This window comes from Ambystoma mexicanum, chromosome 13 (genome assembly GCF_040938575.1).
Source record: "Ambystoma mexicanum isolate Mex_15411 chromosome 13, UKY_AmexF1_1, whole genome shotgun sequence".
In the NCBI taxonomy this organism is placed as follows: Eukaryota; Metazoa; Chordata; class Amphibia; order Caudata; family Ambystomatidae; genus Ambystoma; species Ambystoma mexicanum.
Window position 1 is genome coordinate 343,369,922 of NC_090938.1, and position 26,570 is coordinate 343,396,491.

Here is a 26,570-nt window from a genome sequence, read left to right on the forward strand (position 1 = left end):
ATCATCTTCGGAAGTCCAGTGGGTCTCCTTCCAGGAGTCGGTCTCGCCACTACTCCACCTCTTCGAGGCATTCCCGCAAGCGCCGGCATCGGTCGCCTTCCCCGTCCTCTTCCGAGGACTCGCCCGTAGGCGGGTCGCTTATCCCTCCATGCATGGGACACCGGAGGAATGGGCTTTCTTCGGGAAGCAGATGCTAGCGATTCTTGAATCGCAGGGCACCGGTCCGTCCGCGCCTCAGAGTGGGGTCTGTCGGCACCTGTCGAGAGACACCGCTCGTACGCATTCGGGCTCGGGTGGTCGGCACGGCTCGCAAGAGAGGACCCGCTCGGACAAGGGTAGCCGTTCTCGCCATGCCCGTTCCAGGTCCCGGTCCTCGACGCGCCCGAGACCGCGTGATCCTGTGCCGTCTTCGAAGAAGACGTCGACGCCTGTGGCGCCGAGGACGTCTAAGATTTCTCTCGAGGCTCCGCCTCCGAGGGGGTCGTCGACACTGTCGGCGCCTAGGTCGTCGAGAGACCTGCTCGGAGCTCCGGCTTCGAGCCTCTGTCGACGCCGCTGATGCTGGCGGCGCTGCAGCTGACATCGATGCCGATTCGCTCGACGCCGTTTCTGCCGGTGCCGACTCGTTCGGCACCCTCGACGCCTTTCGAGGCGGTGGTGTCGGAGGGGCCCCGTGGCACGGGGGTTAGCCCCTAGAAAGGCTCTGGCTAAGGTCAGGCACAGCTTTGGTCCCCAGATGTCTTCCTCTCACTGCCTGGAGTACATTTCAGAGGGTGATGAAGGCTCTGATGACGGCTTGGTTCCAGTTACGGTACCTGATGAGCTTATCTCGGGCCATAGCCAGTTTGATGACCTGAGGCAGTCACTGCATGATGCCAGTGGACTGGACACCTCTCCGGAGGTGGAGTTTTGTAGGCCGGAGCCTGGCACTCATGCCGATTCTTCATATCGGCGCCTTATGTCTCGGGTTTCAGAGTACTTGGGTTGGTCGGCTCCCCCAGGGGAGTTCGTTCAGGATGATCTCACGGACATCCTTGATCTTGGTCCCCCCACTGACCCGGTATTGCCGTTTCATATGGCTCTGCAGAGAAGGGTGGCGGCAGCTTGGACTGCTCCGGAGTCTCTCCCAGGAGTGGGCAAGTCTTTGTCGCGAAAATACCGTCCAGCCAGTAGCGACCCCTGCTACTTGTCCAGGCACCCCACTCCGGAGAGTTTGGTGGTGCAGGCGGCTACGGCCCCGGCAAAGCAGGCGTCGTATCCTACCATCCCTCCGGATAGGGACGACAAACGTTTTGACGGCGGGCGAAGAAAGTGTTTTCTTCAGGGGGTAAGGCGCTTCAGGCGGCCAACTCCATATGTGCCTTGTCTTGTTTCACACACACTCTGTGGAACTGTGTTGCATTAGCGGCTGAACATATTCCCGAAGGGGACGAACGGGATGGTTTCCTTGCTATGGTTCAGGATGGCAAGGATGCCATGTGAGGCTGTTCAGTCGGGTTTGGACATGGCAGGTTGTGTCAGCCGGTCCATGGCGGCGAGCACCGTATTACGCAGGTTTGCGTGGCTGCGGAAGTCTGGGTTCGCTCCTGATGTGCAGTCCTGGCTCCTCAACATGCCCTTTGACGGTGAACATCTTTTTGGCAGCAAGGCTGACGAGAGCTGTGAGAGGTTGCAGACCTCCAAAGCTGTAGCGAAGTCGTTGGGCGCTGCAGTTAGTCAACCTCCGCCTTTTCGTCTGAGGGGACAGCAATGGAGGGGAGGTTCCTTTCGCTATTACTCGTCCTTCAGTAAAGCGAGAGGAGCTAGCAGTCAAGAGGCCACCTTAAGAGTGCCAGAGTTGGAAACGGGGGTCCTCGAGGTGCCAAGGCCGCTCGGGCAGTTGCCTCTTTGCCCTCAGGTGCGCCGCAGTCATGAGGCCAGGTCCCATAGTTCGCCGGTTGGGGGAAGGCTGGTGCAGCATCTTGTAGAGTGGCAAGCCATTACTTCAGATGTGTGGGTTCTGGAGATCATAACCCATGGCTATTGTCTTCCTTTTCGGCAGAGGCCTCACGGCAATCCACCTGGGAACCTCTTTGAAGAGTCCGGATCCACTCCTTGCGCAGGAAATTCAAGCCCTGCTGGAGAAAGGCGCCATAGAACTGGTGCTTGTAGCAGAGAGGAACAAAGCATGGTATTCCCCTTATTTTTTGATTTCAAAGGAAGACGGGGGGGATTGAGACCCATCATGGACTTGCGCGGTTTGAACAAACTACTCAGGAAGGATAAGTTCAAGATCGTTACTCTCAAGTCCTCCAGGCCCTTCAACGTCAGGACTGGTTTGTCTCTCTCGACCTCAAGGACGCTTACTTCCATGTGCCGATCCATCCCAAGCACAAGAAGTACCTGAGGTTCGCGGTTGGCGACTCGCACTTTCAGTTTCGGGTCCTGCCGTTCGGATTGACATCCGCCCGAGGGTTTTCACCAAGCTCATGGTGGTGGTGGCAGCGCATCTCAGGAAAGGGGGATTCACGTCTACCCCTACCTGGACGATTGGTTGATCAGGGGGAGCTCTCCCGAGCAAGTCCTGGATCTGTTTGTCACCTGCCACTCCCTTCACACGCTGGGCTTCTCCCTCAATTTAAAGAAGTCCCATTTGACACCAACGCAGCGACTCCAGTACATCGGAGTAGTGCTCGACACATCCCTGGGGCAGTGTTTTCCTCCCCAGGTGAGGGCTCTTCACATTCAGCTGATGGTGCACACGTTTCAACTTGCCCAGAATCTCCCAGCGTCCGAGTTCTTGAGACTGCTCGGCCTCATGGCAGCCTGCATTCTTCTGGTGCCAGAGGCTCGTCTGCGGATGAGATCTTTACAGTGGACACTCAAGCTCCAGTGGTCTCAGTCCTCCGGCAGGCTGTCGGACCCTGTTCAGGTGCCGCCCTCGGTCGCCCAGGACCTTCTGTGGTGGGCCGTCGAAGGCAATCTGTGAAGGGGGCCCCATTTTGGCTGCCCTGGCCGGAGGTGACGATCGTGACAGACGCATCCCTCACGGGATGGGGAGCTCTTGCCAACGAGTTGAGTCAGCGGTCGTTGGTCTCCGTCGGAGTCCAGGCTCCATATCAATCTGTTGGAGCTGAGGGCCGTCAGGCTAGCCCTGAAGGCTTTTCTGCCGACTCTGCGAGGAAAGAGTGTCCTGATTCTAACGGACAACACGGTGGCCATGCACTACCTCAACAAAAAGGGGGGGGGCAGGGTAACTTCCTCTGTGCAGGGAGGCGATGCAGCTCGAGTTCTGGGCCATCCAGCAGGAAGTATCGATCTCAGCTGTTCATCTGGCCGGAGACGACAACGAGACGGCGGACGCTCTGAGCAGGCAGAGCACGATCTCTCAAGAGTGGGAGCTGGCTCAGGAGATTCTCCTGCAGATCTTCGCCCTTTGGGGGACCCCTCAAGTGGATCTCTTCGCCTCCAGTGTCAACCGGAAGTGCGAAAGTTTCTGCTCGCGGGGATTTCCTCCAAAAGTAGCCTTAGGAGACGTGTTCGTGGTGGAGTGGTCATTCCCACTGCTGTACGCGTTTCCTCCAGTCCCCGTCATCCCGCAAGTACTGCGGAGGTTACGGAGGTTCGGTTCCCGGATGATCCTCATTGCTCCGGCGTGGGCGCGGAGGACGTGGTACCCGGACCTTCTCGACTTGTCCATCTGCCCTCCACGTCGTCTTCCCTACCGAGACGATCTGCTCTCACGGGAAAGGGGGGGGTCAGGTTCTCCATCCAGAGGTCAGATCCCTCAACCTTCACGCTTGGCTTCTGAAAGGTTGAGGTATAAGGATTGGGACGTCCCTGAAGACGTGCTGGAGGTGTTGCTCTCGGCCAGGCGGCCGGCAACAAAGTCTCTGTACCGTTGCCGTTGGAGAAAGTTTTGCGACTGGTGCAGAGTTAAGAATGTGGATCCTTTTGAATGTGACATTCCCATGGTTCTTTCTTTTTTGCTTTCTTTGGCCCACCGCGGCTTGCAAGTGGGGACCATTAAAGGTTACCTGGCGGCGCTGTCCATATTTAAGCGCTCGTCTGAAGAATGTTCCTATTTTAAGATTCCTTTAATTTCTCAGTTTTTGAAACGGCTCACTAATGTGTTCCCTCCGTCATCTTTTCTGGTGCCCGATTGGGATTTGAACCTTGTTCTTAAGTTTCTTATGGATGCTCTGTTTGAGCCTTTGCTTTCTTGCCCTTTGAGACTGTTAACTCTGAAAACTGTTTTTGGTTGCGGTTACTTCCGCTCGCTGAGTGAGTGAGAGACCGGCACGGTCAGTTAAGCCACCCTTCACTGTTTCATAAGGACAGGGTTGTCCTTGGAGTTCGTCCTTCTTTTCTTCCGAAGGTGGTTTTGGAATTTCATTTGAGCCAGAAGGTTGTTCTTCCGGCGTTCTATCCTCCTCCACATCCTGGTAAGGAAGAGGAGAGGCTCCGTAGGTTGGATCCTAGGAGAGCGTTAAGCTTCTACATCTCACGCATGTCCCGGGTCAGACTGGACGATCAGCTCTTTGTAGGATACGCTGGAAGGGGTTTGGGTCAAGCTGTTACTAAGCAGACCTTGTCCAGATGGATTATCCTGACCATCTCGGAATGCTACCGTCTGGCGGGTAATGACCCTCCGTTGGGCTTGAGGGCCCATTCTACTAGGGGTGTGGCTGCCTCCACTGCTCTGCAGAAGGGTGTTCCCATTCATAACATTTGTGAAGCAGCCACATGGGTCTCTGCCCATACTTTTGTAAAACACTACTCACTGGATTCTATCCCTGGTAATGACTTAGCCTTTGGTAAGGCGGTCCTCTGTTCTGCAATTTGATTGGGCATTCTCAAATTCTAAATTCTTTTCCCACCTCCATACGTTGGTACTGCTTTGGGAGTCTGTCATAGGTGTGGAATACGTCGGAGGAACCAATCCCCTCGAAGAACAAGTAACTCTCTTAACTGGTAACGTTTTTTCGATGGGATGTTCCGACGACGTATTCCACATCGCTCCCTCCCTACTTGCCTCTACAGAATTTCTTATGCGATTGCAGCTTCCGTTACCGCAAGGCTTTCTGTAGTCATTCTGGCAGAAGGTTGGTGCCACGCGTTCTGGGAAAAAACTATAACTGAGGGTACGTGCATCGTGCGTCCTACTTATAACATCCGGTGACGTTGGCTCGACGGAGACCCTCCAGGACAGCGTATCGACGTCATTGATGCAGGACGCAGACGCCAAAAATTTTCCGAAGCAGCACAGCTGTGGGGATTACCTGTCATAGATGTGGAATAAGTCGTCGGACATCCCATCAAAAGAACGTTACCAGGTAAGAAAGTTACTTGTTCTTCCCAGTCTGAAAGACTGATCAGTTTCTTTATTACAAATGAGCAAGAGAAGTGAAGCTGTAGAGTTCACTTCCCTTCAAAAAATCAGTACAGGATAAAAATAAGAATGGGGTTTTATATGAAACAAAGTTGCAAATGGAAATATTTCCTACTTGTGTATAAGCGCGTTATAAATGCCATGTCAAATCTAAGGAAACTTCATCCAAGCATATTGGGTTATAGGTATATTCAAGTTTGAAACTCGAAGCCAAGACATTGATGCTGCTTGCTGCTAGTTGTGGTTCAAGTTAGTGGTGTAAATACAAGCAAAGGGAAGCACGTCTGTTGTCTTGATTATTTAGAGAAGCCTAAAGGAATTTAGTTTCTCACTGGTAGATGTGGTTAAAAAAAAGTCCTTCAAATTGAATGCTTGTCAAAATTATCCCCAAGGCCAGCATAAGAATGCCAAGAACTGAAGAAAGTTCAGAAGGTTGTATATTGATAAATATAACCATACCTTGCCCATCTAAAAGCACTATAAAGCAGTGTGAGCAGATTTCTGCCAATCGCCAAAGAGAACTGTTTGAAGGGAAATGCATTATGAAAAGTTAGATGAATGAGTATAGACATCCAACAGAATTAAACCAGAACTCCTGCTTTGTTAAATGGAATTGCCTCAATAAGGATACCATATTGTATGATCAGGTAATGCCCCCAGAAGTTGTTTACTGGTCTGGGGGCTCATTACAGTTAACCGGTCCCTTGTAGAAGCTCTGTGGACTTTCAGCTATTTGATCATAGTTTGATAAATTTCTGTGTTGTAGCAGGATATGCACCCCATCACATGCCCCCCCCATCTTTTGCCCCCAGTATTGGATGCGTGTACCCCTGATTGCGGCAGAGGATCTGCGTGATGACCTCATAGAGAATGAACTGGTGCTCAGCCCCGAGCAAGACGGCAGCGGCGAGGAGAGGACATGGCTGTGGTAAGAGTGAGCACTTTTATGTGGGATTGTTACATGCTCTGCCTCATTAACCTCCCAAGGAGGGTAGACGTGCACGTTCGGGATCCTAATGAAGGACCTGGGATGGAGTGAAGTGATTCTCTACAGGGGATGTGTGGAATTACCCGTGGATAGAGCAGACCCCAATTCAAAGGCACATCGCACTAGAGTTGCAAGGCTAGGTTCCTGAGGGCCAAGGCAACCCATTGATCCAGTCAGTCTGTACATTAGTGAGGCTAGCCTGCCATGGTATGAGGACATAAATTGGGTCACAGGGATGACGCATACCAATGCCGTCATTAGATCAAGGATGCATGATGCTTCCCGATGGGTGGAGTGGGACTGATTCAGATTGCTTTTCCCACTTGATTGGGTCCTTTTTCAGGTATCCACTGCCCCCTCTGTGTGATATTCCAGCCCCCACATCATTCTAAGGCATGTTACACTGCTCCATGATGTGCCTCTGTATGGCTCTTTCCGCTTTGCAAGCCATTATCTACCAGTGTGCAGAGAAGGGAGGAGTTTCTGGGCTTATCTGCTCTCCTGAGCTGCTGGGACTTTACTGAAACCATCACTGTAGGTTCTTCAGCTTTGATATGGCTACTTAAGATCTGTATATTTGTCTCTTCTCCCAACCTTCTCCTCACTCCCCTGGCAGGTGGCACAACTTTCGGACGCTCTGCGACTACAACAAGCGAATTGCCTTGGGTGAGTGTTCCCTAATGCTGCTGTTATTGTTGGACCTGTTTTTTGAGTGAGGAAAGATTGAAGACTGCAAACAAAAAGAGAAGAATCTGTGGAAGGCACTCTAATAGATCACTACAATATTCGGGGCAATGTCTTTTTATAGGTATCAATGCCGTTTTTCTGTAGTTCTCTAGGAAATCTTCATCAATATTCATGGACAGTGAATATCGTTGCCTAGGAGTAGGATTCTGGTCAATTAAATATGCCCATTTGTCTTGCAATATTTGTTCAACTAAATTAAACTAAATGCACTCATGCTGCTTTAACTTTAATCTCTGATTTTGCCTTTAAAAGGAAAAAATGCACGCTGGTAAACCTGAATAGACACATACCCTTTACAGCAGCAAAGCTGCTTCAGAGAGACACAATGCAATGCAGGGACAGGATCAGTCATGCTGTCTCACTCTTTAATCAAGGTTTTCTAAAAAACTGCTTAAAGCTTTTTGTAAGCTGCTCTTGTACGATTCATTTTAGAAAGGAGTTTTTGTAGTTGGATTAATTTCAAGAAGTGTTTCCTGTATATTACCCGGCAGCGAGACTGGGTAATGTTATAAAGGATAAGTTGACTCAAGTATGTTCTAGGGGAAATGGAGACTGCATAGATGGAAATGATGATCTCCCACCGCCTGTAAGCCAAAGATGCCTACTTGTAAAGGCTAAACATAAGCAATGTTTAAGGATGAATGATGTCACAATGCATACAAGTAGGAAAATGGTAATTTTGAATTGGCCAGGGCTATTCAGGGTACAAACTCCAGTAAGAAGGGTCCTGGGAGGAAAGTTGTCAAGTGTTGATGGTGCATAGCGCTAATTATGGGGGAGGCATTTACAGGCTGTAGATAGTGTGGTTGGAATGAGTAATGACATTAGTTCTTACCTCCACCTAGTAAAGAGACATGCATGGGTAATGGAAAGGCCGGTATTGTTAGTAGAATTAGACAAGGGAGGTTAATGAAAAAGGAGAACGCAAGTGATGACTCAAGCGGACAGGAAGGGATAAGTAACTTTGGGGAAGATGGAGCTGAAACCGCAATAGTTTCTGACCAGGCCACTGATGCTATTGTTCTGGAAGCCAATTGCAATATTATAAAGGCCATGGTTGGCACTATGATTGAGCAGGCTATACCTGTGGGATATAATGCATTGTTGTCATATGCATCGAAACTAGACATATCAGATTTTTAACCGTACCACTCGGTAATCAATCCTTCAGAGCATTATTCCACTAAGGGTCAGAACTAGCAATGACATAAGGTTAGTAGATCAGATGGAACGGGCGGAGTAGGATTCTGTCCATGTGGTGGTTAAGTTGGATGATCTACTTAATTTCTTATTGGCTCATGAAAGTGGACTTTTTAAGAGGGGGGGTCATGAATGCCAAGTATCGAGAATTCAGTTTGCTAAATATAATGGGGACACTGATGAAGTAAGTGATGTACCTGCTTATGATAAAACGATGAATCAGACGGTGGAAAGAACCATGGTATGAGCGGCAATTTTTGAACTTCCACATTTGAACAAACGTCGTTAAATGGTGATGCAGATGGTTATCCGCAATGGCTGCCTACAGGCTTTCGGGTGGATTTTGAAAAAAGGCCCTGACCTGAGATTTATGTTTAGTTGAAACACCTGTGGTTTCTCACATTATACTTCAGAGAGTGGACTAATTAAAAACTGAAATCTAGTTCCTCTGATACCATTGCAGGAAACTTGGAATGTGCAGCCAATTGTATTTGACGGCCGCCTTCTGGGTTGCTGCTCTTTTTCCCCACTTAGTGGCAGAGGGGGAGCAGGTGCGAGTGGATCTAGGTCACCTGGCCTGAGCCTCACCCACCTCGTGTCTTCCTGGTTGCCCCTCTTTTTCCCTACTTAAGGAGCCCTCCAGCCTCTCTTCCTTTGCAGATGGGGAGCAGGTGCAAGTGGATCTAGGTCACCTGGCGTAAGCCCCAGCCACCTGGTGCGTTCCTGGTTGCAGCTCTTTTTTTTCCCCCACTTAGCAAGCCCCGACCACCTGGTGCTTTCCTGGTTGCTGCTCTTTTTCCCCTACTTATGGAGCCCTAAAGCCTCTTTTCCTTTGCCGATGTGGAGCAGGTGCAAGTGGATCTAGGTCACCTGGCCTAAGCACCACCCACCTTCTTAGCCCTGCCTCATCCTTCCTGCTTTTAACTCTTAGATCAACGTCACCTCACGCCCGGGCATCCAAAGTGAATGGCAGATAAAGTGCTCAGACAGCAGGTAAGCATGCATCAACATGTGTTTACTCCCTCTGTCCCCATAGGCCATCCCCACCCCTCTGGTCCCCTGTGACCACCATCCCCCCAGGTGTTGCTTGTTTTGCTTGATTCTTCTAACCTGGTCCATCCACACCCTCCCCCTCCAAACCCCTCCCTCCTTCCCTTCTTCCCTCCCGCTTCTGCAGGAATCTGTCCTGATACATTCTGGTTTCACCATCACCGTCTTGTGGCCAATGCTGGATTTGACTTTTATGGACTTCATTGTTTCACGGTGTCATCCTTTCTCATGGTGGCCCTGAATCATGCTGTTCCCACCTTCATCTTGTATCCAGGCTTGCAACATTGTGTTACTACTGACTTCTGCAATTGTATTCGCTCTCCCCTCTCGTTTCTCCACTCTTGACTGCCTACTCTGTTCTCTCCTCCTCTCCCCTTTCCCATCTCCTCCCCTCACGTTCTTCTATGCACTTGTCCCTGGACCTAGTATGATAGACAAGGTTGCTATCTCCTCCCCATTCCCCTTAGTTGCCCCCCGCCCCAGCCACCCCCCCCCCACCTCCAGCACTATCTGAAATGTCAGGTCTAGTACCATAGTCGCTTGTTTTGTTCCTCCCTTCCCTACACCCCTCTCCCTCACCTTTTTGTCTTCTCTGGCTCTACCAGAAATGTCGTCAGGTCTAGTACGGTAGTCGCCTGTCTGTTTCCATTTCCTTCCCACTCTCCCCCTCCCTTCCTAATCTATGTATAAGCTCTTGCACTATCTGAAATGTTGTCAGGCCGAGAATGATAGTTAATTGCACATCCTTACTGTTCATGTCCTGTAAGAATGTCATTGTATTTTCCCTTGTTCCTTCCCTTACCTTGAAGCACATTGAAACACATTGTGTATAGGCGCTATATAAATAAACTATCATGTCATATAATTAATATTTGCACCATTTCAATTGGAGTTCTGTGAAGCATACTAGCCACAATTTTGGATGGTGTTATAACCAAAGGGGACGTTGGGGAAATTACCTTTTGGTGATTAATATATATGCCCCCCCCCTCAGGGATGTCATTTGGGGGTCGCCAGGGGTGCAACTGCCTACACACACTGATATTAACGATACATATGGTGATCCATTCTTGTATGAAATGCATATCACATTATAGTGGTATCGTAACCATATTTTTCGTAGTGTACTTGGGAACAATGCAATGTGATGCCACTTCTCCAGCATGGGGTCTGGCATGGATTCACATGCTCATGAATATTCCCCGTCGTCAGGCTGGGAATCCTCGGTAAAGAAAAAACCAGTATAAGTTTCGTTTCTGATCTGTCTTTCGTAGTAATAACCAATCACTGGTCTCTGCGTCATACTGACCACAGCCAATGACTGCCCTCTACCTAAGCACCGCCTCTGGCAGCCATCTTCAGATTTTTACCGCACGTTCATGTGTTGGGATCCTCGTGCTATTGCTCTCGAGCGTTAGTGCTATTTTTCGCGCTTTTTCACAAAAAACTTCGATTCTTTCGGTCAAAAGAGCCTCAAGCTCCACCGATCCTACATCCGATCAACGGGGACCCGTGTCGGATTCGTCTGTGCCCCTCAAGGGTGAAGATTTCGTCGAGCTACACTTCGGAGGACTCCAGAAGCTTCTCAGGCCCGGTCTCGGAGATGGCCCAGGAGAAGGGAAGCTCGACGCCCGGAAAGCTGTTCAGGGTCTGCCCTGGATGCCAGCTGCAGAACGTCTTTAAGGAGGACGAACACTCTTTCTCCAGCATGGGGTCTGGCATGGATTCACATGCTCATGAATATTCCCCGTCGTCAGGCTGGGAATCCTCGGTAAAGAAAAAAACCAGTATCAGTTTCGTTTCTGATCTGTCTTTCGTAGTAATAACCAATCACTGGTCTCTGCGTCATACTGACCACAGCCAATGACTGCCCTCTACCTAAGCACCGCCTCTGGCAGCCATCTTCAGATTTTTACCGCACGTTCATGTGTTGGGATCCTCGTGCTATTGCTCTCGAGCGTTAGTGCTATTTTTCGCGCTTTTTCACAAAAAACTTCGATTCTTTCGGTCAAAAGAGCCTCAAGCTCCACCAATCCTACATCCGATCAACGGGGACCCGTGTCGGATTCATCTGTGCCCCTCAAGGGTGAAGATTTCGTCGAGCTACACTTCGGAGGACTCCAGAAGCTTCTCAGGCCCGGTCTCGGAGATGGCCCAGGAGAAGGGAAGCTCGACGCCCGGAAAGCTGTTCAGGGTCTTCCCTGGATGCCAGCTCCAGAACGTCTTTAAGGAGGACGAACACTCTTTCTGCCTTTACTGCCTTCATGAGGACAAGACGCACGTGGAGAAGGACTGTGCGTTTTGCGGCAACATGTCGGAACGGACCATGAAGGACCGCCATCAACGTCTCGCCAACTGGCTGGAGGGTAAGAGCCCGTCTGGCGAGAAGAAGAGGAAATCCGAGCGGTCTTCTAAGACCTTTGAGGGCGCCCCGGCGACGGGGGCCCAACATAAGGCTAAGCACCGCGAGTCCGCTGGCACCGGGAAGCGCCGAACGGTCGGGCTCTACGGGCGCCAGGCAGGGCGCACCCTCCCCGGCACCATCAACCACGAGCCAACGCTCTGGGTCGGGTAAGAGGAAGGCCGAGCACCCGGCGAAGCTCCTGGAGAGGCCCCGGTCGAGCTCTAAGGCAGAGGAGGAGCGTGGCAGTGCCCCCTCCCTCAAGGATAAGGCGGTGAGCGCACCTAAGGTGGTGAAGGCCTTGATCCATCCGACCAAGCCCTCTATCGAAACGGTCGCGGCGGCCCTGGCTCAGCCTGTGGAGGCTGCACCAGTGGTGGCGACCTCGGGGCCCAGAATCTCCCTGCCTCCTCGGAGGGAGTCTTCTTTTGTGCCCATCGATAGGACCCCTGTGAAACCCTCCGTGGGGAAGAAGGGGGGGGCAGGGCGGCGTCGTAGATTCGGCCTCAACCTCAGAAGAGGAGCTGATCGAGGTCTTAAGCCACGGCCTAGGCGTGGAAGAAGGCCAGCCCGTCGGAATGGACCCCGACGCAGGTGACGACGACGACATCGTCGAGGATACCGACGGGGCCCCTGCTCGCCCGTCGGATTCCCCTCTGCCAGCGCCGCAAGACAACTCGGCGGCCATTTTGTTGGCCATACAGTCCTTATGCTCCGAGATAAGGACGAGGCTACCGTTACCGACGGAGGAACCTCTCCCGTCGGGGGATCCAGAACCGGGACCTTCTGGTGTTCCCCCTACCAAGAAAAGAAGGATCCATCCACCACCTCCTTTTCAACCGTCGCGCCCCGTCCAGCCCTCCTCCCCGTCCACCCGAGGGGATGATACGGGGACTGACACGGCAGCGACGGGTACGGACGACGAGGCATACGACGAGGATCTTCCGTCGTCGCCTCCCGCCAGGGCTTCTCCGCCCGACGAGATCGGATCTTTCCACTCCATGATCTCCAGGGCTTCCGAGCTTTTCCAACTCTGCCCTGAGGAGAAGAAAAAGGAAGGCTTCCTTTATCAGCGGCGCGAGGCCAAGAGGAAGACGGTCCTCGCAGTGCCTCTGTTGGACGACATTTGGAATGAGGGCCTTTCCCTCCTCAAGAACCCTTCCACGACGCCAGCTAGAAGAGACCGGTACGAGAAAAAGTACCGGGTCCCGGACACGGCCCCCCTGTGCCTCCGGGCGCAGCCTACCCCGGATTCCGTCGTCTCCGCGGCAGCCAGGAAGAAAGCGGGGGGGGGGGTGCGGCCTCCACATCGACTTCCCCGCCAGACGGCGAGGGAAAGAAATTGGATGCTATGGGACGTAGAGTCATCTCGTCGGCAGCGACGACGATTAAAGCGGCCAACGCCTTGGCTATCGTGGCTCGCTACGACAGGGAGCTCTGGTACAAGATAGCTCCCCTGCTGGATTTTCTGCCGGACGACAAGAGGGCGGAGGCCCTGGAGATCCTGCAGGAAGGTGAGGTGGCCTCGGACCACGCCATCACCGTGGCGACGGACATCGCCGACACTGGGTTCCGCCAGCTGGGCAACGGCGTTTGCCTTCGACGTCGTGGATGGCTCAAAGCTACGGACTTCCGGCAGGACGTCCAGACCAGAGTCCTGGACATGCCCTTCGACGGGAACAACCTGTTTGGGGAGACAGTGGACGATTCCCTTCAGGCCATCAAGGCGGATACTGAGACGGCCCGGGCCCTTGGAGTTCTGCAGCAACGACGGACGCCCTTTCGGAGCAGCGGAGGCAAGGGCGCCTCCAAAGGTTCCAGCGGCGGTTTCGCTTCCTACCGTCAAGCGGCCCGCTCGTCGTCGCAAGAGGCCTACAGAGGACGAGGCAAGTCTAGCGGACCCCGCCGTCGTCGCCAAGGAGGTCAAGGCGGCAAGGCCGCGTCCAAGCAGGATTGAACCGGCCGTGGGGTCGGGCCCCCACCGAAGCACCCCGGTGGGAGGCCGGCTGGCGGGCTTCGTCAGCGTGTGGGAGTCCATCTCCACCGACCGTTGGGTGCTGGACGCCCTGGCCCGGGGCCACGCGCTCGAGTTTCAAAGAAGGTGCCCGCGCGTCCCCCCCGTGGCCAGGAAAGAACTTCACGTCCCTCAACTTCTCCTGGAGGTAAAGGCGATGCTCAGGAAGGGCGCCATCGAACTCGTCCCAAAGAGGCTTCGGGGCTCCGGAGTCTACTCGAGATACTTCCTCGTGAAGAAGAAGACGGGAGGATGGCGCCCCATCCTAGACCTGCGACGTCTGAACAAGTTCATCAAGGCGCAGAAGTTCCGGATGGTCACCCTCCAGCACGTCCTGGGTCAGCTGGAGGAAGGAGACCTCCTGTCGTCGTTGGATTTGGAGGATGCCTACTTCCACATTCCCATCCTAAAGGGGCACCGAAAATTCCTCAGGTTCGTGGTCCAAGGGCGTCATTACCAGTTCAAAGCCCTTCCCTTCGGACTACGGTCGGCACCCAGGGTATTCACCAAGTGCCTCGCACCGGTGGCGGCGCAGCTGCGCCGCGAGGGGATTCACGTCTACCCCTACCTGGACGACTGGCTCATCCGCGCCAAGACGAGGGAGCTCGCCGTGGTCCACACGGCAAGGACCGTCCAACTCCTCACGGACCTGGGATTCTCCGTGAACTACGCCAAATCCCACCTGGTGCCCGCGCAAGTCGCACTGTTTCTGGGAGCGAGGCTCGACACAGTGTCCCTTCTGGCCTCCCCGTCGGAGGAGAGGACCAGGACCATCTTGGGCAAGGTGCAACGGATGTTGGTGGCCGACGCGGCCAAAGTGAGGTCCATCAAGTCCCTCCTCGGGATGATGTCTTCCTGCATCTACCTCATTCCCATGTGCAGGCTCCGGATGCGCCCGTTGCAAGAATTCCTGGATGCGCGCTGGATCCAGACGACGGGCAGCTTCGAGGAAAGGATCAAGCTCGACGAGAGCTTCCGACGAGCGATACGGTGGTGGGGCACCCGCGCGCATCTGACGGCGGGCATGGACTTCCAGACCCCAGCCCACCAGGAGACTGTGACCACGGATGCCTCCCTGGAAGGGTGGGGAGCGCACACCGAAAATCTGCACGCAAGGGGACTCTGGCTCCCGACGGAGAAGTCCCTGCATATCAACGTCCTGGAGCTCCGTGCAGTGTTTTGGGCCCTCAGGTCCTTCCTTCCGTCCCTCAAGGGCAAGGTGGTGAGGATCTTCACCGACAACACCACCACCATGTTTTACATCAGGAAACAGGGCGGAACCAGGTCCCCAGCGCTGTCCAAGGAGGCGCAGGACCTGTGGCATTGGGCCGTCGCCCAAGGGATTTTTCTGGTGCCGTTTCATCTGGCAGGGATAAAAAACACCATCGCCGACTCACTCAGCAGGGAGCTGCGCTCGTGCCACGAGTGGGAACTACGGCAGGATCTGGTGGATCGCCTCTTCCGACGGTGGGGCACACCCCAGATCGACCTGTTCGCGACGGCGACGAACACCAAGTGCCGGAGGTTCGCCAGCAGGTTTCCCCAGACGAGGAGCATGGGCGATGCTTTCTCGTTCCCCTGGGAGGGCCTGTTCCTCTACGCGTTCCCTCCCTTGCCTCTGCTAATCCGGCTCGTCAACCAGCTCAAGAGGTCACGGTGCAGGATGATCCTCGTCGCACCTGCGTGGCCGAGGCAGATATGGTTCCCGGACTTGCTGGACTTGTCAGCGTCCCCGCCGATCAAGCTGCCGGCGGACGCGGATCTACTCTCCAGGGAAGGAGGCGCCATCCTCCACCACGACCCGAAGTCGCTGAACTTGCAGGCCTGGCTCCTGCAGCGCTAGAGTTTGGAGGATACGACATACCGGCCGATTGCAGAGAGGTTCTTGCAAAGGCCAGGGCGTCCTCGACTCTTAAATGCTACGGACACAAATGGAAGAGGTTCTCTGTCTGGTGCCACGCACAGAAGATTAACCCTCTACGGATTACGGCTCCCCAAGTACTGCCGTACCTGCTGACGCTGGCCAAAGCTGGTCTGGCACACGCGTCCATCAAGATTCATCTTGCTGCGATCTCCCGATACACCAGAACCACGGGGCGGACGTCCTTGTGGTCTCATCGTCTGGTGAAAGAGTTCATGAAGGGACTGTTCAGATCGTTCCCGCCGGTGAAGGCTCCGGCCCCGGCGTGGGAGCTCAACGTGGTGCTGACCAAGCTCATGGGACCTCCGTTCGAGCCTCTGCACTCGGCCCCGTTGAAGTTTCTATCGTGGAAAACAGCTTTTCTTGTGGCCATCACCTCCGCACGACGAGTGGGAGAGATCCAGGCCCTTTCCTGCAAGGCCCCGTACTTGACTTTCCACGACACGAGGGTAGTGCTCAGGACGCACCCCTCCTTCATGCCCAAGGTACCGTCGGACTTCCATCTCAACGAACCCTTGGTGTTACCTGTGTTCTTCCCGTCGCCTTCGTCGCCGGCTGAGAGGACTTTGCACTCGCTGGATGTAGCTAGAGCGCTGAAGTTCTACGTGGACCGCACGAAGGGTTTTCGGAAGACGTCACAACTCTTTGTGAACTTTGGACCTGTCAATCAGGGGAAGGCTCTCTCGAAGGCTTCCATCTCCAGATGGCTCTCCGGCTGTATCATGTGCTGTCACCGGTTGGCAAACCGACCGCTGCCTGGCCGTCCGAGAGCCCATTCCACCAGAGCGATCGCAGCTACCACAGCGTTCCTATCTGGTGTGCCCCTGCTGGACATATGCAGGGCTGCTATGTGGAGGTCGACGCACACCTTCACGAAATTCTACTGCGTCGACCGGGATTCCAGGGAGGAGTCCAGGGTCGGCCAAGCAGTGCTGCGCAACCTGTTCGCCTGAGGTGAGCCTGGTGAGGAGGTAAGATGCTTAATGTTGAGTTGATGTGATGCTTAATGTTGAGCCTTTGCCACCTCCCGTGGTTGTGCATGTGTGTACTGCTATGTATTCTTTATTCATGAGCATGTGAATCCATGCCAGACCCCATGCTGGAGAAGGAACAAGTTACTTACCTGTAACTGTTGTTCTCCAGCATGGGTCTGGCATGGATTCACATGCGAACCCTCCCGCCTACCCCTCTGCGGCTCTTCACTTGGTCATACTGCCACTTCACGTGCTTCCAAATCTGAAGATGGCTGCCAGAGGCGGTGCTTAGGTAGAGGGCAGTCATTGGCTGTGGTCAGTATGACGCAGAGACCAGTGATTGGTTATTACTACGAAAGACAGATCAGAAACGAAACTGATACTGGTTTTTTCTTTACCGAGGATTCCCAGCCTGACGACGGGGAATATTCATGAGCATGTGAATCCATGCCAGACCCATGCTGGAGAACAACAGTTACAGGTAAGTAACTTGTTCCTTCCTGTTTTGCCAAGGGGAAAAAGGTTGTGTTCCGTTGCTTCCCGTAATGTCACTTCGGGGTGGGTTCAAATAGCATCACTTCCTGTGATGTTATCAGAGGTCGAGGGTCGTTTGATGTCACTTCTGCTACCCCCTGGCCTTTTGGTGAAATTACATCCCTGTCGCCCTCTTCCCCCGAGAATGGCTTGCCATGATGCAAATCTTGGATGTGTGGAGGAAATTATGGAAACATGGAGCTCATACCAGCCGGTGATGATGATTGGGGGGGTAATTTCAATGCCAAGATACTGACTGATAGAAAGGCAATTATTGATGTCAGTCTCCCATCGATAAATCAACTTTTGACACCAAAGGGGTATCCTGAACGAACCTATTATACCAGTATGTGTTCCAGATTTCTTACATCAATTTTGCCCGGGCGATGCCAATGTTGGATGCACCAGAATAGGTGGGGATATGCAACTACTATTGATTACATATTTGTAAGTGAGGTTGCTTTAGGTATGGTGATTGATATGGCTACTAGTCATGAAGAAAGTTATAATCTTCCTTTTGTGTGCTTTGTTGAATATAGAAACTAGCATTAGACAATACGATAGAAGTTGGGCTTTATCTAGTAATTATGGCCAAATCGTATACCTCGGAATGCACTTGCATCCGATTATAGCCAGTTAAATGGCATTGGTAGAATTAGAGAGATAAGTGAATGGGTATTCAGCTTGTATGACGGATAGTGAATCAATGATGAGATTTGAGGTTGTTTTGAAAATTATCCAAAATTATGTTTGTGTTCATAGGAAATGTAATGCAGGGTTCGAAATCAAGGGGAGCTGGGAGCTATTTAGCTACTGCTTTTAGCCTAGAAGAGCGTGGTTAGTTTAAAAGGAACAGTTACAGGGGCTACTTTTGGCTCCCCTGGTTACTAATCCCGAACCAACACAACTATGTGATTTTTACTCTGTGCATTTGGGACAATCTTTAAATAAACATTAGGGCACCTTTTTATATAACATTTAAAGCATAAGGGGTCATAAATAATGGATGCAATTGCATTTAATTTTGTAGTTGGATTTGCCTAACGCTGTGAACTAGATCCTCGTTCCCTAGTGATTGCTCCTGACAGGTTATTGGTGGATACCCAGGAGCTGCTTATAGCTCCTGTTTATTCAATCCTAATTTCGACCTCCGGAATGGTATACACAAACTAATCTTCTGGGTTGAAGTAAATATACTCTGGACCAAAGGATACAGTATGTGAAAAGGTAATTGAAGATGGGAATAAAAAAAGCAGTGATGTACAATGGAAAGGAAGGTCCCAGGAAAAACCTGACATTGGTGGTTGCGATTAAAGGAATGAAAAATAGGTTTCAAATGGATTGTGTCCTCCAACGTATTCCTCACCTTTTCTCAATTCGGCAAAGCAATCAAAACGAACTAAATTTCAAAGCACCAAAACCACTATGGGATAATGCCTGTGGTACTGCTGACGAGGAAGTGGGACTCAGAGTTAGTAAGGATCAGAGGTGACATTGAACAGTGTCTAGTTATCGAGCAAGGCACCGTAGCGGGACATTTAAATTCAAGAATGTGCTACAGCTGGGGAGAGACGACGGAGTTGCAGAAGCAGTCAGAATTTCTGGGACTGTCGCAGATTGAAGAGCGCCAGCCCAAGCCGATGCCGGAAGAGAAGGCGTGCAGCATTGTAGAGTGCACACAGCAGGAAGCAGCGTTGTGGTTGGTGACGGGAGGAGAAGCCGCCATATGAGAGATGTGCTCCCAACCCGACGTGAGCTGCTTCACTGTGCAGGACGACGCAAAGGCCGACTGAAGCTGGCAGAGCACCGGAGGAGAACTGAAGTTCAGACTGCTGAAGTTACGTGGGAGCTGTCAACTGAGTGGGCAGAACGCAGGTCTGCCTCTGCAGCAGCAGAAAGCGAAGCCAGAGACTCAATTGAGACTGGTGAGTTGGCCTGAAGTTAAAGGTGACCCTGGGACGCTCCGAGCAGGACATTTGGCAGTAAGTAATAATTCAAAATGCCTTACAAATAAAGTAAAAAGGTGACAAGGGTGCAATTATCCTTTTTCGGGATACCAGTTTGGGGAAACCTGTAACCCACATTGTCAAGAGACTATATAGAGAGGCAACTGTTGTTCAGCCTTCCTCACATGAGATACTATTGTGGAGGATCTTGGAAAAATGATTGCCACTAAGACCAATTGTAGCTGTAGGCGAGTAAACCAGGAAAGGAATCCTTAGTAGTTAGTCCTGGCAGGGGAATATATCAGGAGAGTAGAAGGTGTTTAGCAGAAGTGTGGTTGTGGCAGAAAGGTGTGGTGGAAAGAAATGGTTAAATCTGATCATTTTTGACAAACTGTTGCATCACCAAAGGTAGTTGCTGTGCTATACCGGCAGAAGTATTCCATTTGAAGAATACGAGCGATATGCTAACAATTGCTTTGCATCCTAAGGAAAAAAATTGCCTTGGTTTATGAACTTTTTTTTTGTGATAGACATTTGCTTTACCAAGGAGGATACTGTGGAGGACAACGATTGTTTTGATTTTTGAACGAGTGTTTGTGAAAGAGACATTTACTTTACCAAGTGGAAGGACGTAGTTGAGGGCAAAAAGGCATTTTGTATTGAACTGATCAGAACTTTGCCAAGGGTATTTCTGAATTGATCAAGGGGGAGAGCCCAACCCTGGACACGAGGAGTACTTTCTAAAACCTATTCGTTTGAACTTTTATACTGTTTTGTGGAACTGGAGACATCCAAATATTCCCTTGTATATTTTTGTTGTATGTATTAGTGTGAGGGTCGGAGACTTTTTGGGCACTAGGTCTTTCTTTAGTTTTATCTTGCTAGATAGCAACATCCTCTTTAGGATGGGGAAAGATAGGTGTTTATCTCACCCATTTTCTTTTTTTTCTTTTTTCCACTTTGTTTTTATCAAGCATCTTTACACGTGCAATGGGCATCAGGAACAAAACAAAAATAATTAAAAAAACCTGTTGCCAGCTAGGAGGAACCCAATTCAACAATGCTAGACTTTAATACCCCAACACCCACTCCCTCCCTCCCTCCCCCACACACAAAGTGCTATCAGGTCCAAATGCAAAACGCGTACAAAAAAACAATTAACAAATCATTCATGGGTCAAGCCAAAGCTGTCCAATTGATGTAGTGAGATCAGCTATAGTAGCCCGGGCAATTACCAAGTTCCTGCTGAGGGAGGAAGAGCCTACATGGCTCCCACAGCATATGGGAGTTAGTCTCATGGAGTCACATTCCTCGCTCAAAAGAACAGGGGACCAGTCTAACAGAAAGGAGGCCATTTTGTTCGTTACTGCCAACAGTTTTTCATATGTAAAAATGTCCCACAACTTCGTGAGCCACTCCGCTTTGGAGGGAGTAGCCGCTTCCTTCCACTTTTGGGCGAGGGCCAGACTTCTGGCCCTCAACATCGCATCAACCACCTTGGGAAAGGAGCCCCCATCAGACTCCGGTGTGCGTGTGCCAAAAGAAACCCATTTTATTTTAATAAATGACAAACATTGAGAAAACTATACCTTTTTGTTTGTCTTGCATTTCTGACCACCCTTACATAGCCCTTCGCCATGGACTGATGGCTTGGTCAGCCTTACTTTTCTTGGTTTCTCCACTCCTTTGTGGGTTGTTGTCTCACAGCCCTCTGCAAGCTCCTCGCTGACCACACCGCCCTATGCATGCTTTTGGTTGCGTACCTCTTTTCCAGCGTTGGTGTCCGCCCGGGAACTTCTGTCTCTCTGGCCGACACGGCTCTGCATCTCAGACCTGGCGCTGGTCTACCCGGTTTTGTTTATCTTTGCAGCTTTGGGGCTGGCGGACTCCAGCAGGACTTCTCCCTGTTGTTCCTAGTTCGGCCTGGCCGTCTCTTGCTTAGGCAGTCCCGGGCATTCCAGGATCTCCAAATTACTCCAAGTGGCAGCGTTCTGCAGTGCTTTCCAGATTCTGTTCTGCTGCTTTCTATGAGGAAGGGACTTGGCCTCTGCGCAGGCCATCGTTTCCCACTCACCAGCTGTTTCGAGGGGATTGGGTCCTCGGACGTATTACATATCTATGACCGGTAATCACCACAGCTGTGCTGCTTCAGAATTTTTTTTCGGCGTCAATGACGTCGATACGCTGTCCTCGACGGTCTCCGTCGAGCCGACGTCACCGGATGTTATAAGTAGGTTGCACTGCGCCCGTATCCTCAGTTCCGTTTTTTCCGCGAACGTGTTCGCTTCGGAGATCTCGGCGCGCCTCGGTTCTTATTGAGTTATTCTCTCGGTTCTTTGTACTTGATCGTTTGAGAAGTTTCTTGAGATGTAGGTGGTCTTCTAGCCCGCGACCGGGTTTCAAGAAGTGTCGGGACTTCGGTTCCAAGATGTCGCTGACGGACCCGCATGATGCTTGCCTCTGGTGCCTCAGTGAGGACCACGCCACGGATGATTGTGACGATTGCCAGTCGTTAACATCGAAGGCCTTGCGGGAACGTAAAAAGAAGCTTTCCGTCCGTAAGGTGTCCAAGCCCCGAAAATCGAAATCCGCTGGGCTTTCGACTGACGATTCGAGGGGCAACTCTCTGCATAAGTCTGGGGGGGATTGCACGCCTTCGGGCTCGGGTGGTCGTCGCGATCACCGGGAACCTTCGAGGTCTCGGTCGGAAAAGGTGGATCGCTCTAGACATGCCTGCTCCACGTCCCGGTCCTCGACGTCCTCGAGACCGTCGGAGCCTGTGAGGTCTTCGAAGAAAGACATCTACGCCTCCGGCACCATGTCTGTCGAGGGACTCAAGGTTCCGCCTCCAAGGAAGTCATCGACGCCATCAGCGCCAAGGCCGTCGAAGGACACGCTCAGGGCACCGCCCTCAAGGCCTGTGTCGAAGTCATCGGCACCACGCTCGATGCCGATTCTGTCGAAGCCCTCGATGCCTTTTGTGGAGGCTTTACCAGAGGTACCCCGTGTATCGGTGGAAACTCTGAGGAAGGCCCTGCAGAAGTCTGTCAGGCCTGGGACTTGTTCCAGCCTCTTGATTATATTTCTGAGGTGGAGGAAGGGTCTGAGGAAGGCATGGTACCTGTTGAGGTTCCCGACTACCTGTTATCTGGTCATAGCCAGTTGAAAGACCTGCGTCAGTCGTTGCACGACGCCAGTGGTATGGATACTTCCCCGGAGGTTGAGTTTTGCAGGGCTGAGCCTGGTACGCATGCTGAATCTTTGTACAGGCGCCTTATGTCGAAGGTGACGGAGTACCTGGGGTGGTCTGCGCCACCAGTGGATTTTCTGCAGGATGACCCGACAGATATCCTGGACCAAGGTCCACCAACTCTGCCATTTCATATGGCCTTGCAAAGAAGGGTGGCTGCGGTGGCTTGGACTGCTCCGGAGAGTCTCCCGGCAGTGAGAAAGTCTTTGCCACAAAAAATACCATCCAGCCAGTAGCGACCATGGCTACTTGACTACGCACCCTACTCCGGAGAGTTTGGTGGTGCAGGCGGCTACGGCCTCAGCAAAGCATGCATTGTACCCTACCATCCCTCCTGATGGGGACGACAAGCGTTTAGATGGCTGGGCGAAGAAAGTTTTTTCTTCAGGGGGTATGGCTTTACAGGCAACCAAATCTTGTGTGCCTTAGCACGTTTCACTCACACTCTATGGAATTGTTTCGTTAGCGGCTGAACATATTCCCAAAGTGGAGGAACGGGATGGTTTTCTTGCCCTCGTTCAAGATGGCAAGGATGCCATGTGTGAATCTGTTCAGTTGGGTCTGGACATGGCAGATTGCGTCAGCTGGTCCATGGCGCCGAGCACCGTAATGCGTAGATTTGCGTGGTTGCAGAAGTCGGGGTTTGCTCCTGACGTGCAAGCCCGGCACCTCAACATGCCCTTTGATGGTGAACATCTTTTTGGCAGCAAGGCTGATGAGAACCTTGAGAGGTTGCAGACCTCCAAAGCTGCAGCAAAGTCGTTAAGCGCTGCAGTTCGCCAACCTCCGCCTTTTTGTCCTGGGGGACACAATGGATGGGAGGTTCCTTTCGATACTACTCTGCCTTTGGTAGATTGAGGGGAGCTGCAAGTCAAAGGGGCAACCATAGGAGTACCAGAGGTGGAAAACAAGTTACTCGAGGTGCCAAGGCCGTTCGGGCAGTTGCCTCTTTGCCCTAAGGCACTGCCGCAGCCGCTTCAGCTCAGTCATGAGGCCATGCCCCATGGTTCGCTGGTTAGGGGAAGGCTGGCGCAGCATCTTGTAGCTTGGCGTGCCATTACTTCAGATGTGTGGGTCCTGGAGATCATAGCCCACGGCTACTGTCTTCCTTTCCGGCAGAGGCCTCATGACAATCCATCAGGGAAATCTCTCTTTGAAGAGTCGGGATCTGCTCCTTGTGCAGGAAATCAAATCCCTGCTGGAGAAAGGCGCCATAGAACTGGTGCCTGTAGCGGAGAGGAACAAGTGATGGTATTCCCCTTATTTTTTGATTCCGAAAAAAGACAGGGGATTGAGACCCATAATGGACTTGCGTGGTTTGAACAAACTCCTCCGGAAGGACAAGTTCAAGATGGTTACTCTTTCTCAAGTCCTCCAGGCCCTTCACCTTCAGGACTGCTTGGTGTCTCACGACCTCAAGGACGCTTACTTTCATGTGCCGATTCATCCCAAGCACAAGAAGTTCCTGAGGGTCGCGGTTGGTGACTCGCATTTTCAGTTTCGGGTCCTGCCGTTTGGATTGACCTTCGCCCCAAGGGTTTTCACCAAGCTCATGGTGGTGGTGGCAGCGTTTCTCAGGAAAGGGGGGATTCACGTCTAACCCTACCTGGACGATTGGTTGGTCAGTGCGCGCTCTCCTGAGCAAGTCCTGGATCATCTGTCAGTCACCTGCCACACCCTTCACAGGCTGGGCTTCTTTAAATTGAGGGCGAAGTCCCATTCGACGCCAAACCAGCGGCTCCACTACATCGGAGCACTGCTCGACATGTCCCTGAGGCAGTGTTTCTCTCCCCAGGTGAGGGCTCATCACATTCTGCAGATGGTGCACAAGTTTCAACAGGCCCAGTGTTCGAGTTCTTGAAGTTGCTCGGCCTCATGGCTTCCTGCATTCTTCTGGTGCTAGAAGCCAGGTTTGCGGATGAGATCTCTGCAATGGGCTCTCAAGCTCTAGTGGTCGCAGTCCTCCGGCAGGATGTCAGACCCCGTTCAGGTGCTGCCCCCGGTCGCCCAGATCATCTTTGGTGGGCCATCGAAGGCAATCTGATGAGGGGGGGCCTCCATTTTGGCTACTCTGGCCGGAGGTAACGGTCGTGGCGGACGCGTCCCTCGCAGGATGGGGAGCTCATGCCAACGAGTTGATAGGAGTCCAGACTCCATATCAATCTGTTGGAGCTGAGGGCCATCAGGCTAGCCCTGAAGGCTTTTCTGCCGTCTATGCGAGGGAAGAATGTCCTGATTCTGACGGACAACACAGTGGCCATGCACTTCCTCAACAAAAGGGGGGGGGCAGGGTCACCACCTCTGCGCAGAGAGGCGATGCAGCTCCGGTTCTGGGCCGTCCAGCAGGAAATTTCGATCTCGGCAGTTCATCTGGCCGGAGACGAAAACGAGGCGGCAGACGCTCTGAGCAGGCAGAGCACGGTCTCTCACGAGAGGGAGCTGGCTCAGGAGATTCTCCTGGAGATCTTCGCCCTTTGGGGGACCCCTCGGGTGGATCTCTTCGCCACCAGCGTCAACCGGAAGTGCGAAAGATTCTGCTCGTGGGAATTTCCTCCAAGAGGAGCCTTGGGGGACGCGTTCATAGTGGAGTGGTCCTTCCCACTGCTGTACGTGTTTCCTCCAGTCCCCCTAATCCCGCAAGTGCTGGGGAGGTTACCGAGGTTCGGTTCCCGGATGATCCACATTGCTCCGGCATGGGCCCAGAGAACGTGGTAACTGGACCTTCTCGACTTGTCCATCTGCCCTCCACGCCGTCTTCCCTACCGAGACGATCTGCTCTCACGGGAGGGGGGGGGGGTCAGGTTCTCCATCCAGAGGTCAGAACCCTCATCCTTCACCGCTTGGCTTCTGAAAGGTTGAGGTATAAGGATTGGGACGTCCCTGAAGACGTGATGGAGGTGTTGCTTTCGGCCAGATAGCCTGCAACAAAGTCCCTGTACCGTTGCTGTTGGAGAAGTTCTGCAACTGGTGCAGGGTTAAGAATGTGGATCCTTTTTCATGTGACATTCCTGTGGTTCTGTCATGTTTTGCTTTCTTTAGCCCACAAGGGCCTGCAAGTGGGTTCCATTAAAGGTTACCTGGCGGTGCTGTTCATATTTAAGCGCTCGTCTGAGGAGTGTTCTTATTTTAAAATTCCTTAGATTTCTCGGTTTCTCAAAGGGCTCACTAATGTGTTCCCACCGTCATCTTTCCAGGTGACAGGTTGGGATTTGAACCTTGTTCTAAAATTCCTAATGGGTGCTCCATTTGAGCCTTTACATTCTTGTCCTTTGAGACTGTTAACCCTTAAAACTGTATTTTTAGTTGCGGTTACTTCCGCTCGCAGAGTGAGTTACAGGCACTTTCAGTTAAGCCACCCTTCACGGTGTTTCATAAGGACAAGGTTGTCCTTGGGGTTCGTCCTTCCTTTCTTCCAAAAGTGGTGTCTGAATTTCATTTAAGCCAGAAGGTCATTCTTCCGGCATTTTATCCTCCTCCACATCCTGGTAAGGAAGAGGAGGGGCTCCATAGGTTGCATCCTAGGAGAGCTTTAATTTTCTACATTTCACGCATGTCCCGGGTCAGAGTGGACAGTCAGCTCTTTATAGGATACGCTGGAAGGCGTTTGGGACAAGCTGTTACTAAGCAGACTTTGTCTAGATGGATTATCTTGGCAATTTCTGAATGTTACCACTTGGCGGGTAAGGACCCTCCGTTAGGCTTACGGGCCCATACTACTAGGGGTATGGCTGGCTCTACTTCCCTGCAGAGGGGTGTTCCTATTTGTAACATTTGTGAAGCAGCCACATGGGCTTCGGTCCATACTTTTATAAGACACTACTCTCTAGATTCTATCCATGGGCAGGATGTGGCCTTTGGCAAGGCGGTCCTTTATTCTGCAATTTGATTGGGCATTCTAAATTTCTATATTCTAAATTCTTTTCCCTCCTCCATAATTTGGTACTGCTTTGGGAGTCTGTCATAGATATGGAATACGTCTGAGGACCCAATCCCCTCGAAGAACAAGTTACTTTCTTACCTGGTAACGTTCTTTCAATGGGATGGTCCGACGACTTATTCCATATCGCTCCTAACTTGTTCATCTCTCCTGTGCTGCAAGTGCCTAAGGGTATTTATGTTCCTGCTTGGGAAGGAAGGGACATCATTGGCCATAGTGCATAAAGAAGGCGGTAAC

The 26,570-nt window shown here is 52.0% G+C and overlaps 1 protein-coding gene across 1 annotated transcript in view; it reads left to right on the forward strand.

Moving 5' to 3' along the window:
• PRMT5 (protein arginine methyltransferase 5) overlaps positions 1-26,570 on the forward strand; it is a 630,581-nt gene that overhangs the window by 337,292 nt on the left and 266,719 nt on the right. The window contains exons 5-6 of the mRNA XM_069633848.1: positions 6,184-6,299; positions 6,976-7,025. Coding sequence (XP_069489949.1) covers positions 6,184-6,299; positions 6,976-7,025 — 166 coding nt within the window. The remainder of the gene's footprint in view (positions 1-6,183; positions 6,300-6,975; positions 7,026-26,570) is intronic.